This window comes from Spodoptera frugiperda, chromosome 27 (assembly GCF_023101765.2).
Source record: "Spodoptera frugiperda isolate SF20-4 chromosome 27, AGI-APGP_CSIRO_Sfru_2.0, whole genome shotgun sequence".
In the NCBI taxonomy this organism is placed as follows: domain Eukaryota; kingdom Metazoa; phylum Arthropoda; class Insecta; order Lepidoptera; family Noctuidae; genus Spodoptera; species Spodoptera frugiperda.
In genome coordinates, this window is record NC_064238.1 from 7,600,358 (window position 1) to 7,615,504 (window position 15,147).

Genomic DNA, 15,147 nt, shown 5'->3' on the forward strand with positions numbered 1-15,147 from the left:
AAGCACTAAGCACCTGGCTTCACTGACGGACAGACTGACAGACTATTGTTTATTTCTTTCTTTGTTTTGACGTTTCAAAAGTACCTAAGTATATGGTTTAATTGGAATAAATGATTTAACTTTGACTTTGAACAATTACTTGAATAAATCTATTGACTGTAATAAGTAGGTATTGTCTGGTGCTACTGGATTGTAACCTTTCCTTTCTGAACATTCCTTTTCAAAACACAGTCATAAATAACCATTTGGCTTGTTTGACTTTCGTAAAGCAGTTGATGTTGCAACTCAACTGGAAAACTAGCACAATTTACAAAGCACCATGAAACAATAAATAGTTTATTGGTCCACGACGACCACAAACCCAAATACCAAACTACCACATCGAATTTAAAAATAAAATCATATCTTCCGAAATAGCGGCTCACTATTGTTTGAAAAACACATACTGCAATAAAAACCTCAAACGACTATAATCTTTATTGCTATTATACTCTAAAGTCTGGAATCCAGTTATTATAATGCTTTAAAACTAAACGACCGTAACTGTCATTGGATGGCACTGCATTGGACATAAATATCGGGTTTTAAAAGAAACTAAAGAAGAAATAAAACTATCTGGCTGCTAAGACATTTAACTTTAACTATCACGAGAAATGGAAGAATATAAACCATTAACGACTTGCCATTGCTTGGACGCCATTAATACCACGTCATTGAATAATTTCAATGACTTTAAATAAAAGTACAACAGGGTTCTCTGATCAATCTGAACCTGAGTTTATTACTACAATATGCACCTCCTGCACTATTTAAAGATCTTCGCGTGCGCTGCCTACACTGTTTAAGTTACTTTTTCCCTACACTAGAAATATAAAACTACGAAAAGATGTTGCCAATTATTAATAATCAAATAACGTCATACCAGAAATGACAAGGAAAGACACATATCGCATTCTCCTTCTAAATGCAACTATTTTTCTTCTGTCACTAATCTCAAAATAAATAACTGTTAGTATGTTAGTATGCACTAGTCATTGCATGTCATGTTGTGTGCATATACTTGTAGAATCATAGTCTGCCATGCATTGTTTTGCATTGCATACTTTGTTATGTATTATACTGTGTTTCTGTTCTGAGTACCTATTTATTAAATAAATAAATTTACAAAAGCATAATAAAAACATAGCAATTAAGAATGAAACGTATTATCGTATCTATAAGGTAAGTACGAGGTTTTCCTTTAACATAAAACAATACCTAATATTAGTAACTTATTTACACTCGTAACTTTACTTCGTAAGAACAATTAAATTACATTGTTTTCCTTAACATTTTGCTTTACTCACCATTTATTCACCATTCACAACCTCTACATAGAAAAGTTTACATTTCATGCCAGTTTATCAGTGAGCCGCTGTCACCTAGTCTGATTTGACTGATCAAATGTGTATTCAATTGCAATACTTACTGCATTACTTGCGCTTTGCCGATCCTTAAAAAACCTGTTAACTCCCTTTTGAAAAACCCACATCGTAGCCCTCTGGGAAAACAGCAGGGAGTTCATTCCACAACCGGTCTATGGAAGAAAATTTCTCTGAAACCGAACTGTACGGGACCATTTGGGCTCTAACGTTTGAGCAGAGCGATGATAAAAAATTATTATTTATGGTTATTTATTTAGATCAAAGGAAATAAGACGTAATTATTGTGACAACATTTATAGTTAGTTGTATCAATTCAATTATTTAAAGTGCAAACATTACCGCAATCTTTCAATCTAATGCATTGCGTTTGTCCTACGAGACGAGTGCACTCACAGATGGTAGCACAAACTATAACATTAAAAGGATTACTTTCAGTCCGTATATCATCCAAACAAAGCCTCATCGCATCTTAGTTTCATCTTCAATTCAAATAATAAAGCCTTTTATCTTAATAATTGGATTTAGATTCGACAAATACATATCTTCATAAATAAATAATAGAAAAGCACTCAACAGCATTTGATCCGAGCTTTAATATTTCAAATAGAATATTATGACATTTTATTTTTAAGTAAAATAAAAGACAAAAGCAGGATTGCAATAGAATTATTCCATCTTGATTCTGAGATGAAAGCGCTCTAGACATATGGGATCATTACACAATTTCAGTATTGACTCACCCCTCGTTGCACTGACTGAACATAATAAGATGTGACCACCTATCTAATTTTATAAAGAATATTTTTTTAAATCTAGTATTTATCATTCATTTACTTTCCTAAGTACCATATTTGCATAGCGTTAGTCTATGTCAATCCCCTGTGCTTTTCTCTTCATTTCTTTTTTTGTATTTCCAAAGAGACGTGTAGGTTCTTTACTTAGTACTTTCTTTATAATTCCCTAAGATCCAGTAGTACAATAGATTAGCACACGACATATTCAATTCCTTTCTACATATTGTCGGTCTTTTAACGTTCCCACTGCTGGGATTTACGCCTCGTTACTGTTCGTCTAACGGAGGTAACCCAGTATAAAAGAAGCACACATATTATAAATACTCGATTCTTATTTGGTTATTCATTGTTCTGCCGGCCCCAGACGGATACGGGACATTGTGGAAACCAGCGGGGAAATGTAAATTCATTGTATCCTAAATTATTGTCAGCTCAGTTCATTCACTGCTTGTTAGTAATGTTTGAACAATCTCTTATGTAAAGTACCCCGCTAGAGATCTTGTACGTAACTTCGACGATGGATCGCATAAAATGTATGAAGCGGGCAACAAATTGTGAGAAGAACCATCCTTTTGGGACGAAACTTCATAAAGCGGTCGCGAAACGTACCCAAGTTTATCTCGCGACAATCCGCGGGGGTCCGACCCGGGCAAATTGTATTACGACAAGGATGGTGGTGGCGAAATTGCTTTCAACCGAAAGAAATAAGATAAGATCATTGATGTACCTAATAAGGGAGACAAAGCCACTCAATGGCCTCTATGCGAGCGATATAATCTAATATTATCTGAGCTGGACGATGAAACCAAAAATTAACCCTTGCAAAATGGTGATACGTTTTGTGGTTTTATTTAGCGTTGGAATAGAAGCGAAATCTCGGATTAAATGATAAAACGTAATGTCATATTTGATTTATGTGGAGTGTTGTTATTTACGATGCGGCCGATGGACTAAGCCCGGTTTGACCATTGTGTGTCAAGTGTCATATAAATATTAAGTATGAGTAATCCTAACATTATGAAGTTAGATTTAAATTATGAAGTCAATAATGTAAAAAATATGTATTAGTTGATCGCGTGAACAGTTTTTGAAGAAAAATAATGGTGTAAGTTTTAAGAGATCAATTGCTACATTGCAATTACATAATTATGTTGATACGTATAGGCAGATGCCAACAATAGATTAATTAGTCCAGATTGCACATCTTTCAAACATTTCGCACTTTGGACACAGAGTAACAAATATTCCATTATCTGGCGGAACTAATTGAATTCATTTGCCAAAACGTGTTCCTCAACGATCAGTTTGACGGTTGTGGAATGACATCTCTATATAATTCAATCTGGATAACTCTATTAATACGAAGTTTATGAGTCAGATAAACGTTTTACTATACCACCATTAGAAACACATAATATGGTCACAGACTAATTTTCTTTCGCGACTTTGACTAGCTTTACGTCTTTCATAAATATTTGATTCTACCGTTCAATAACAGCTTACCTAAATGTATTTAATAGGGGTTATTTAATATTTCAATACATGATTGAATGATTCTTGGTACAAAATAGGTTTTCTAAGAACACCGGTAATAGCATGACGTGAAGCCAATTGATTCGAACTGATTCATAATTAACATTCCCTAGAAAAGTCAATACGAACCGAAATATAAATGAATAGTGTAGGATTGACACATGCAGGCACGAATCTTTTATTTACACTAACAAAGTTATGAAAGATTAATTACGAAACACGAAGCTTCGTATTTTCAATAGGAACTCATTTCGTACTCAACGCCAGAACGACCTTTGCCCTTTCCCATACTGAACGTGAAACGGAACCGTTTATAATTTGATAGGCCCTCCGTTTTCAAAGTCAAAAGCAATGGTCTATTTCGACCACACATTGTAATTGTAAATTCAGCGCACAACCTGAAGCTCGTCCTATAGAAATTCACATTACAATAACTCATAAAGCCAAACAGAACGTGATCCGACGTTCTAAAGATAGTTGAAAGCAAAAGTTTTGATTAGTTGCTGAATGTTGGATCAACCCGCACCACACAGAATGGCCGCTCAGCTGCAAAATGTTGGAGCGCCCCATCAGCCCAACTCACGCCAGGTGCACGAATTATACTCAACAATTCATTCAACAGAAATTGCTTCTGAATAGAATATTGTTTATGAAAACGTTATTGATCGCATTGAATATGGTAATGATCGTGTATATTAGGCATTCAAATATTCGGCACGTTGTGCTTCATTCATCACATTCATAGATCAAAGAAATTGGCAAAGACTTGACGGGTCTTCGTCGGTTGATAAAAACTCGTGATGCCAAGAAGCCGGCAATGAGCAATCGATAACCTTTAGATTGAATCGTGAATGATTGATTACTAACGACTAACCTGTTTCCACTCCACTTTGTCTATAACTTCGGTGCCCGTCGCCGAACCCTCGGTCACTGGTGGGCGGAGCAGAGACACGTACTGAAAACAAGTTTACTCCTTTGTATACACCTACTTACAAACTTAGAGAAAAACCTTTGACTAATGTCGACATCCTCACAATTGCGCTCTAAGTGCTACTTAAGGTACCTGTACCTATTCCGTTTAAATTGTGAAATAGAATTTGTTTTACTTGCGAACCAAAATAACTTATGAAGTACATTACTGACAAAGACAGCATTAAAAGCCATTCAATTAACTTAAGAACACTTACATAAAGGTTTTCTTTTTTAGTCTGTAGCGTACCTTATCACGTTCCAGGCTTCGTATCATGTCGAGATCTGTAGTGTCTGATATGCCACCGTGGACCACGAACACTCTGTTATTGATGATAGTGCCCAGGGGAAGCCAGCGGTACACGCCTTCAATCAGTTTCAGTAGCCGCTCCGAGTTGTGCTGGTGATAGAAAATCCAATTAACACACGTATTCCTTGTATCTTCCTACTGTTTCTCCGACTTAACGAAGGCAGAAACTAGAAAATGTCACGTTCTGCATACCTTATACCTACCTCGTACGATAACTAGAATTCAATTCTCAGAGTTACAATTTGCATTTCCTCTTATAAAACTACACGTAAAAGTCCAGGTTTATACAAAAAAATGTGCAAAAGATAGCGTCGACATCGCTTCTCCAGCTTGTTAAACTTTTTCGCATTTTCTAAAGTTTTTCAACGCTTTTCCAGCGCTTGTAGTCACGACTGGCTTAAATATATAAACATGCCTTAGCGTGCATTTTGCATCCTACATTTTGTTCATGATTCTAATATCTCGTCAAAACATTTTTCAAAGGGCGAATGTCTTTGAAGATTTTTAATAAAAACTTTCATTAAAATTGTGTGACTGTTTTCGACATTCTAATAGATTGGTATCAAGATTGAAGTTTATTACTTAAAGAAAATAAGTCTTGAATGAGTGTGATGCAAAAACTGATTTTATTATACCACGTAGATAGTAACCGCCAAGGAAATGAGGTAATAACTGCTCACAAAGCCAAGCTCAGTCGCTAGTGTAACTACAATTACTTTGTATTTGGATAAAAGCCGGTGATAACTAAGTAAGTACTAGACACAAAGGGAATAAATCTTCTTAAACCTGACTTCTAAGACAAACGTGTTCAGGACACTCTTTGTACTGCGGATGTTAGAAAAATCTTATTCCGTTAGTTGAGACACAAGGTTGCAAAAAGAACTCACAATTTTCTCAGTGTTTACTTCACAATGTTATTTATTTACACTACCTAAGTATTATATAACTTCACCTTTGAAGGACTATTACAGTTTCGTTTTATAACTACTATTTCTTATACAATCGGAAAATCGTTGAGAATAAAGGGTTGTTTCGTATATTTGTATGATAAACATGAACATAAAAGGTATCTTGGATAAGTAGGGTAGGTTTGAGAAATTTTTGTCTCTTTTGTTATCGCTTTAGAGCCCTGTAGCAACCATTCCGTAAGGATAAAATATACTGATCTGGATTCTCGATGTTCCAAATTAGTTTTCAGTTCGGCTCACCTTTTATCGGATTTACGATCGACGATTTGTATCCAATAGCCATGTATAATAAAATGAAGCTCATATTTTCACCGGGGCTCGGTTTTTAGGGAACGAGATACGTGTGTGTGTTAGAGATTATTGCTTGCTTTACTTACCCGATACTTCTGCTGAACTTCTTTTATGAAACCGTACCTGAAAGAGAACATTCTTTAAGAAGGATTTTCTTTTATCCTGTTGGACGTAAAATCAATAGAAAAGGCACACAATGCATCCTCAAATGTCCAAAAAGATTACGAGGTAAAGTTTTAAGTACACCGCACATAGCGACAATTAATGTCGTAAAGTTAAGTGCTATTTGTTAACAACAGTACAATTTTTTTATCAACAGCATCATGCTTTTAACATTATTAAAAGATAAAGAGGACATTAAACAAAAGCTTGTTTCAAATAAACATTCCTGTAAACGCCTGTTCATTGTAATTCAACGTTAGGAAGTCTCATTGAAACATTTTTAACAAGCTCAAAACGAGAAGTTTGCAATTCTACCATTGCAAAAGAGCCGGTACATTAAAGTTAGCACATTGTTCAACAAATTGACGCACATTGTTAAGTGTTACAATTATTTTGTAAATCCCTGCCGTTAAAACTTTTAGCATACGAGGACTCTTTGTAAAACAATTATATTGTAATTAATTATTTTGGATTGTTTTGAATTATAGGACATCTGGAATCGATCGTATTGACCTACTCGATATTTGGTTTGTAAAATATAGAGTTATAAGTTTGTAAAATAAAAAATATAGATATACCTACAACATTTTCCTGAAAAGCACGTACGATAATAAATCCAACACGACAAGCAATATTCAAGTGAAGTGTGTGACTAACCTAGAATTCATAATGAGATCTTCATGGTTGCCACGATTCAAGAACACTCCTCCGGGGAAGGCCAACATGCAAGACAATAGCAGGAGGAACACCTCCAACCCCTTCTTGCCTCGATCCACGAAGTCCCCGTTGAATATGTATGGGTTCTCTGGAGACGGCAGCCCATTCTGTGCAAGCAAGTTGAGGGTTACTTCCATATGCAGGAGAATATTGGAGGCGCCGCGCCGGTGTCAGCGGTAAACATCAGCCATGTTGCTGACATACGAGTGTACACATTGACCGAGTCATCGACTCCGCCTATTCCATGTCGTCACAACCTTAAACTATCACTACATTCTATATCTACTAACATATTGTACACAAAACAAGACATGACAGACGTGTAAATCAACTTCCAAAAGCTCTAGAATTTTTAATAAAACTGTTACGAATAAGAAATGGCCTGGCTTTGTCTCTCGATTTAATATAACAAAAACAACAAAAGGCAGGTCCTATTTATATTCAGTGAGCTTCAGACGAGAAATACTCAGATTTCAATTATATATGAGGACTGTAATTACAATGAACGCATTCAAAAAGGACCATTAGTCACCTGGGGCTGGAGGCAGCCACAAAACCTTCAGCACATAAAGCTTGCACACAAAGGGCCGCGCCAAACGATCGTCAAGATACATTTTTAATACTCGGCGTATTTTCATCTAACGAGTAACGATCCAGATAAATAGCAAACGTTTTCATAAAAAAATATGTAACATATCCAACCAAATCTCATACATGAGAAGGGTCTAACATATTTTTACCGTTACTTAGTAATTTATGATAGGTACTTAGATACGCCTTCATAGAAACACTCTTGAACATTTAGTAGTTATTTACCTAATAAACTATGAGCAAGCCTCTGGCCGAGCCAGCTTACCGAGCCTTAATAAAGTTTACCCAATAAAGTAATAATGTTAACCTGATCACAAAACCAGAGCAGTGAGCTAGAACATATTTTGTGAATCCTTACATCTGCAGCAGTGGCCGCTGCGAAGGTCGCTTACGCAATATATGTCGGCTGGTAATCGATACGCAACCACTTACATAATCGTTATCCTTTAGCCAATTTATATCTATTTTACTTTTCTACAGCCAGACCGCACGCATCTGATTTCATTAAAACCTAATTGGTGATTATCGTGACTTTGGAACACCTACACAAAATGTCACCTCTGACACAAATCATAACTCACTTGTCGGCCGTATTTTTATGACGCGATTAACCAGGATTATGACAAACGCGGCTTGTTGTGATACGACCCTCGTGTTTTTACAAACCGCCTGTTTGTAGAAACTCAATTTGAACAACCCTTTTCCATTCCCGCTGGACCCCAATGTATGTGGAACGGATTTTGTACCAGTAGATATGTCCATTTCAAATGACATATGGGCTTAAAATGCGTTTTCTCATTTTAAACTGGATAATAAAAAAGTCAGTTCGGTTCTATTACACTAATATTATGAATGTGAAAGTGTGTTTGCTTGGATGTTTTGATGTTTGTCCATCAATCACGCTGAAACTACTTAACGGATTTTGATGTTTGGTATACAGGCAGGTATATGAGTTGACTTGATACTATTTTTGTCCCACGGGAAAGCGGGTGAAGCCGCTGGGACAAGCTTGTCAGAAATAATTATATTAGGAAAATAGCCACCAGTTAGAATTCATAAAGTGTTTAATAGTAGATCTCAATAAAAATACGATGGAAGATAGTAAACATTGAACGTCGCTAACCGTTTCTTAATAGTGGTAAAGTGGATTATTGGGTTTGTGTTGACAAGACGGAAATAACAGTAGGAAAACAATATGTGCAAATTAACGAGGTCGTCCGGCGTAACAGGCGGTCTATCAATCAAACCGCGGAGCGAGCAGTGGCCGGCCGGCCACGGCGGCGGCGCGCCGGTACCTACCAATTAGATGACGCGTGCGCCGCTCCCTGCGATGTTTGCCGTGCCGGGCCGCCGGCCGACCTGTCGCCCTCCTGACGTCACATCTCTAATGAGCATCCATGAAAAAGAACTTGAAGGAAACCCTACTAATATCCGACGTGACGTAGCCACCACCGCCTGTACATTTTTCCACGACGCAACGTCGGCAAAAATTACATCGTTGCCGGTCGAGTTTTTCTTTTTATGCTATTTTCGGCTAAATTTCTGAAAGGGTTTCCCTAACTTGTAACTTTTTATGTCGTAAACTATGAACATGAAATACATTTTGTTGCTGACCCCGGCTTGAAAGCAAAAACGCCGCTCCTTTACCAGCTGGTTCAATTCCCGCGTTAGTAAAGAAAAAAATAAAACGGTAGCTACTGCAGACTGTTTGTTATTAATGTAATTTTGCTTAAATAGTTAAATTTTGAACTCCACAACTGGAGGGTCGTCTGTGTGAAATATTAGATTAAAACCACACCGGTACTGTAAATGCAACGTTTTACTATTAATTGACTTTGCGCTCGCATCGTTCAAACATTCGATTAAAATCATTACTTTAAGTGGAGCTTGCAATACCGGACAATGTTCTAGTTTATATTGTGTTATGGTTATTGATTTAACTCGTTAAATACTTGCAATCTTTAGAAAAAAATAAGCATTTCACTGTGTTGGGTCAGTAGTACATTCCAAAAATGTTATCATGGAAAACCAATCGAAACTGACAAACCTTGAGGAACTAATTGGAAGAAGTTAAACATCAAAAATAAAACTTTATTATAAGCTCATAAAATACCAAAAATCACTGGCATTTGCAGAAATGTAGACATAGACTATGCCATATTGCTCTATAGGCACATGCTTTTACTCAAATAACTGAAATTCTCGGTCAGCAAATATTCGAAAGGACAGCTCTACTAAATATTGTCAATAGCAAAATATTGGGTTTCCATTGCTTTCTGTTGACTATCACCACAAACCATACATTTCCTTTAGATGGTTTAGGTGGAAGTAATTTGTGGGAGTCAATATTTATGGGCAAACTTTTTCTATCAGTTATTACTAGAATAGGAAGTATAGTGACCCTAGTCGTGGTTAATAACAGGGTATGTTTCATACATTAGGAAATGTTGTTTAATATGTTATACACACCTTTACAGAAGTGTGTTTTGTACACAAAATTACGGGTTAAAGTTAACGACAACAATTGTGGCGTGTGCTGGAAGTTTTGATCGCTCGAAGTCAAGTTGTTAAGGCACAAGTTTCCGAGACATGCGTAAAGTAATTACACAAAAATGTTACGTAGTTACGTTGTATTTTAAAAACTCTTTGTATAATTTTTATAATTATGCCTAGGCTATAATACCAAATTCAAAAGATCTTATCAATTACGTAAACTAAACATACACAAACTGCCTTCAACCAAAATGAAAAATTAACAGAATTGGACATTTAAATACACATTCTCTATTATACAATAACTTTGAGCTACATTCTTATCGACTACACCAAGCCATTCTATTACAATTGCATTCCATTGTAACTCCCAGTAAATAAATAAAACAAAGAGGACATCATACCTTATGGAATATAACCAGCAAGTCGTCGAGTTTTCCATGCAAGTCGCCGCAGACAGTGATCTGGCTCGAGATAGAAGTGGTCGCCACGTTGATATTGGGCATTCTCTTCAACACTTGAGTGGCCTCTTTTAATATCTGCCCGACATGTTTCGGATGAAGTCGGTGCTACAAACAAATTGGTTTTTAGATTAGCCCTGAAGCACTATAAAAAGGATAAACAAAATATCTAGTTGTCTTTTGTAATAAAGTAATGGATCGATTGTTTATTGGCATATAATAGATTAAAGGCTAGCAACCGATGCTGATGTACACCTGTTCCGTTTCCCACAGAAAATAATCGCAACCCACACTGGTATAATCGTAATTAGTATAAGATGTATCAGCAATATTCCGAGTATAAGATATATGTTGTGTGAAAGTAGCTACACGAAGTATGTTGACTGGCGTCTCACGGACGGAACGAAAATAAAAATATTTAGCAAATTGACATTTCCTTTCGTATGTTTCAAGTCAGACATACGTGATGAGAGAACTTCACTAAAATATATAAATATATATATTTCACAGAGTTCAGCATCACAAAGCCACAAATCTAATCAGTGTCAGCTTTAAGGCCCTAATTTAGGAAAGCTGGCCACAAATAATTAGAGAATCTGTGTGATTCTATCTATGGAATTCGCCCATTCTAATTGCGGTTACATTCGGATTTTAGTTTACGAATGGGATCAGCCCAATCATTCCAATCAACCCATCTCTTCTTATGTCTGTCGTAAAAGGGTACCAAGGGATTATGCAGGACAGTCCCATTCCCTACTATGGCATCGTAGATCGTATCGATCTGATCCTACCCAAATGTTAAGTTTCATCCTACGTGCAGTCCTTGAACTGGCAGGAACGATGATCGTCCATCACTATGATAGATGAGATCTTAGCAAATACCTTAATCTACACAAAACAAAAAATACTATTTTTATTTTTCTTACACTTTTTTAAAAAGAAAATGAATGGTGTAATCGACGTTACCTTCTTCTTCCTAAATGCCTCAATCAGTAGGTCAATATCCTTTCTTTGCAGCGGGAATTCGATGTCGGGGCCGCGTGACGGCTTCGGGGGAGCTGTTTCATCAATGCCCCCACCCTCGTCCGACTCCTCCGAAAATACTTGCTCCACTACAAAAATTAAGACGAAAATTTTCTTAACAAAGTAATTTTGGACTGTTTTTGTGAAACAAACATCCATTCTATTATTGTCTTCTTTTCGTAAGGTGGTCTCAGGGTTCGCTTACTTGCAAAGTTATTAAACATTACAAACACGACTCTAATTTTGCAAGGACGTTGACGTTCAGTGCACAATATACTAAAGGGGATGAGTTATTGTGAACAATGTATTACTTAGAGGACTGGGAGCATCACCCGAGATATTGGTTTCTTTCTTTGTGCCATTAGAAAACTAATATTCTTCAGCGGTTGTAACTTTTGAAACTTATAAACACTATTTAGGTAGTAGAAAAACTGTTTAATATAAAATCTTGTAACATTGCTTAGGTCGCTCACATATAAGATTCAATTTTCAATTGAAAGTAGCTTAAGGTTTATATAGCTACGTAGATACAATATATACAGGTTAACAACTGTGCCCAAACAGCGAATACGACATAGAATTGTGCACACAATTCGTGAGCGAACTACATTCTTCGAGTCAGTTGGCAGCAACCACACACAGCTATTCAACTATGTTGAATTTGTAGTCGGCAAGTGAATTGCATTTGCGAACAAACTTCACTTGTACCAAGTAACAGGGAAAATATAACTCAAAGGCAGATCGTAAACACGCGCTGAAGAGTTAATTACATCTATTACTTCCAGAACATTTCAATCGCTTTAAACCGATAAATTATTCACATCACAGAGATTTTGTGTCAAAGCGATCCGAGAATAGCCGAGACCTAGATTTGTTTGCATCGGTGGCAGAGGTCAATGCAGTTAACTGATTTATGTAGCTAGAGACATGTGTAAAGATACCGCAATGTTGCGTGTTCGAAGCCCGTAGAACAAGGAAAAATAGAAGGGGAACGCAAGGAATGAACGGAACGGAAAAACGGACGCGAAGTATGTTACGCTTAATGAAATTACGTCGCGGACTAACATGTTTAAAACCAAGCACCAACCATGCGAACGATATTCACTGAATATTCTTTGAAATAAAGTACTTAAGATTACATCAAACTTGTTTCAAGATCTTTGAAAATTGCATTGACCTGAGATAACAAGTTACTGTCAATGAGCTTTTCCAAACGTGTCGAGTGATAAACAATAAAAATAATAACCAACTCTGACCAGTACAACAGCGGATAGTTTGGAAGTTGGTCAACAAAAAACTTTTACACGTTTCAAAAAGTCGGAAAACTAGCGCGCACACGATAACTGTGTCGCTCGCAGTTTGTAAGTTTATCGTGTTACTATCTGTGAGTCTCGGAAACTCACGGATCAAGTGTCTTCATTAGGCCAATGTTGAAACCTCAGATGTTGATATTACAACTTCAAACAAACTTGTCTAATGCTATTTGCGTCGTTATAGCATTATAAATGTTTATTATGCCCCTCTAGGCGTTTGTGTACGCATCGTGATTACCGTAACGTACTTCACCCCTCGATGCGGGGCCAGGACTCATCATTAAGATATAATCTACTGAACTCTGGTAAATGCCAAGGTGGAGTGACTTACAAACGGAGGCAGTCCTCGATGTTCTCTCGGAGGAGGGCCGGCCGCTCGTGTCCTTCATGTGACTTAGCAAGGCGTTGAAGAAGTTGTACAGCTGGAACAAAACATGTCGTATCAATGCGCTACACCCACGGCGAGCACACAATAGGGCAACGTTTAATTAATGGAAAACCTTGCAAGGGACGACCCCTGAATTAATAACGGCGAATAAAAAATGTTTAACACAATTAAAGTCTGAAAAATGTACGTTATGTTGGGAATCCCATTGGAACGTGCGAGGGGATCGCAATCAAATGTCTAGTGTCTACACGTTTATGGCAGCATGCAAACTTTTCAGTTTTGAATACGCTCATTCTAAAAATATTTTTAATATCTGCCTGCAATATCTTGTAACGGTGCAAATAGTAATAATAAAACTAGGAGTAGCTTGGGACTAGCTGTGTACAATAAAAATGCGACTCATCAGTCTTTGTTGACACTAAAAAATCCGTCCACATCTCTTTTTAATTACACAAACTCCAAACACGAACTAAACACAACACACTCGTACTTCGAAACTAAACAAAGTTTACATTATTTGTACGACAAACTCGGAAAGGCGGTCGTGTACAGACGCGCTAAGTAAATTAAGTGCTTGTAAATACAACTTAACGAATTAATGTACTGGAGTGTACCTATTACGTGAGGCCACAAGCTTGAGTGCGACCTGACCTGCATGGCTTGTCATTCGCTCTAGCTTTTAATGTTAGCTTCACTACTGACATCAAGTCACGACTTTAGTACAGTCATTAAAACCTGACGTCGTTAATAACATCACTAATGAACTCCAGACCATCCGTCATTATTACTAAGCTCTTACCAAGTTTTTAATCTCGTACATTTAAACGCAAAAGCTAAACCCCTATGGAAATATATCGTCGTTATCTTTTAGATTTAGCACACCTCGATATTACTGAAAATCCAATTAATTTTAGTGCTTAAGTATAATTTATGAAATATGTAAATTGTTGCGACCATTTATCTGTATTACAAATATTTACGTTTTAAATTGGCTGACTAGATTTATATTTCATTATATGCATGACTTACAGCCTCATGCATATTACATATTATTACATTACATGCTCATATGTAAAAAAATGGAAATTAAGATATTTTAAGAACTGCTCAAAAAGTTTAATCAAAATATTAGCGTGTATGAAAGGCTAGCCAGCGTGTGTGAATGAGCGTGCGTAGTTGCGTACCATGCGTACGTGATTGTGCACTCGCGTGAATAGTTATATAATCACACATAGGAGGTAGGTCACGCCGCTGCACCAGCTGACGCGCTCAACTGTGTCGCTGTCCTAGCCCGACATTGTCAACCTTCATTTAAGAGACTATTAACCCCATTAGAATAATTCTATCCCAAGTTAGAACACCCATAAAATTTGAATAATTACATCATATATATTGAAAATTGAGGTTATGAAACGACGCCCGGCTTAAGCAGGTTAAGCACTTAACCCCTACTTCAGCTCATTACCTTCCCGCTACGCTTACCTTGTACTTTACCCAATTCCCAAATGCAACTTGAAAATTGTTTTCAATATAACACGGAAAGCGCAAAGTGGAACCTTTTTGCCGCTACAGCAAGTAGCTATCGTAAAGGTGCCAAATTCCCTGTGAAATTGAACTTCTTTGTAAGCAAATAGTGAAAAAAGGAAAACCGACAAAATATAATAATATGGTAATGTGGTTTGTCCGTGCGTGGCTTTGTTCACTGAAACC

The 15,147-nt window shown here is 36.8% G+C and overlaps 1 protein-coding gene across 2 annotated transcripts in view; it reads right to left on the reverse strand.

Annotated features, from left to right (window-relative positions):
- The window catches only part of LOC118263309 (serine/threonine-protein phosphatase rdgC), a 72,106-nt gene that overhangs the window by 12,266 nt on the left and 44,693 nt on the right, over window positions 1-15,147 (reverse strand). For both annotated transcript variants that reach the window (XM_050705181.1, XM_035575219.2), the window contains 7 exons: window positions 13,381-13,471; window positions 11,680-11,825; window positions 10,657-10,821; window positions 7,109-7,275; window positions 6,376-6,412; window positions 4,971-5,120; window positions 4,626-4,706 (listed from right to left, as the gene is read on the reverse strand). In XM_050705181.1, coding sequence (XP_050561138.1) covers window positions 4,626-4,706; window positions 4,971-5,120; window positions 6,376-6,412; window positions 7,109-7,275; window positions 10,657-10,821; window positions 11,680-11,825; window positions 13,381-13,471 — 837 coding nt within the window. The remainder of the gene's footprint in view (window positions 1-4,625; window positions 4,707-4,970; window positions 5,121-6,375; window positions 6,413-7,108; window positions 7,276-10,656; window positions 10,822-11,679; window positions 11,826-13,380; window positions 13,472-15,147) is intronic.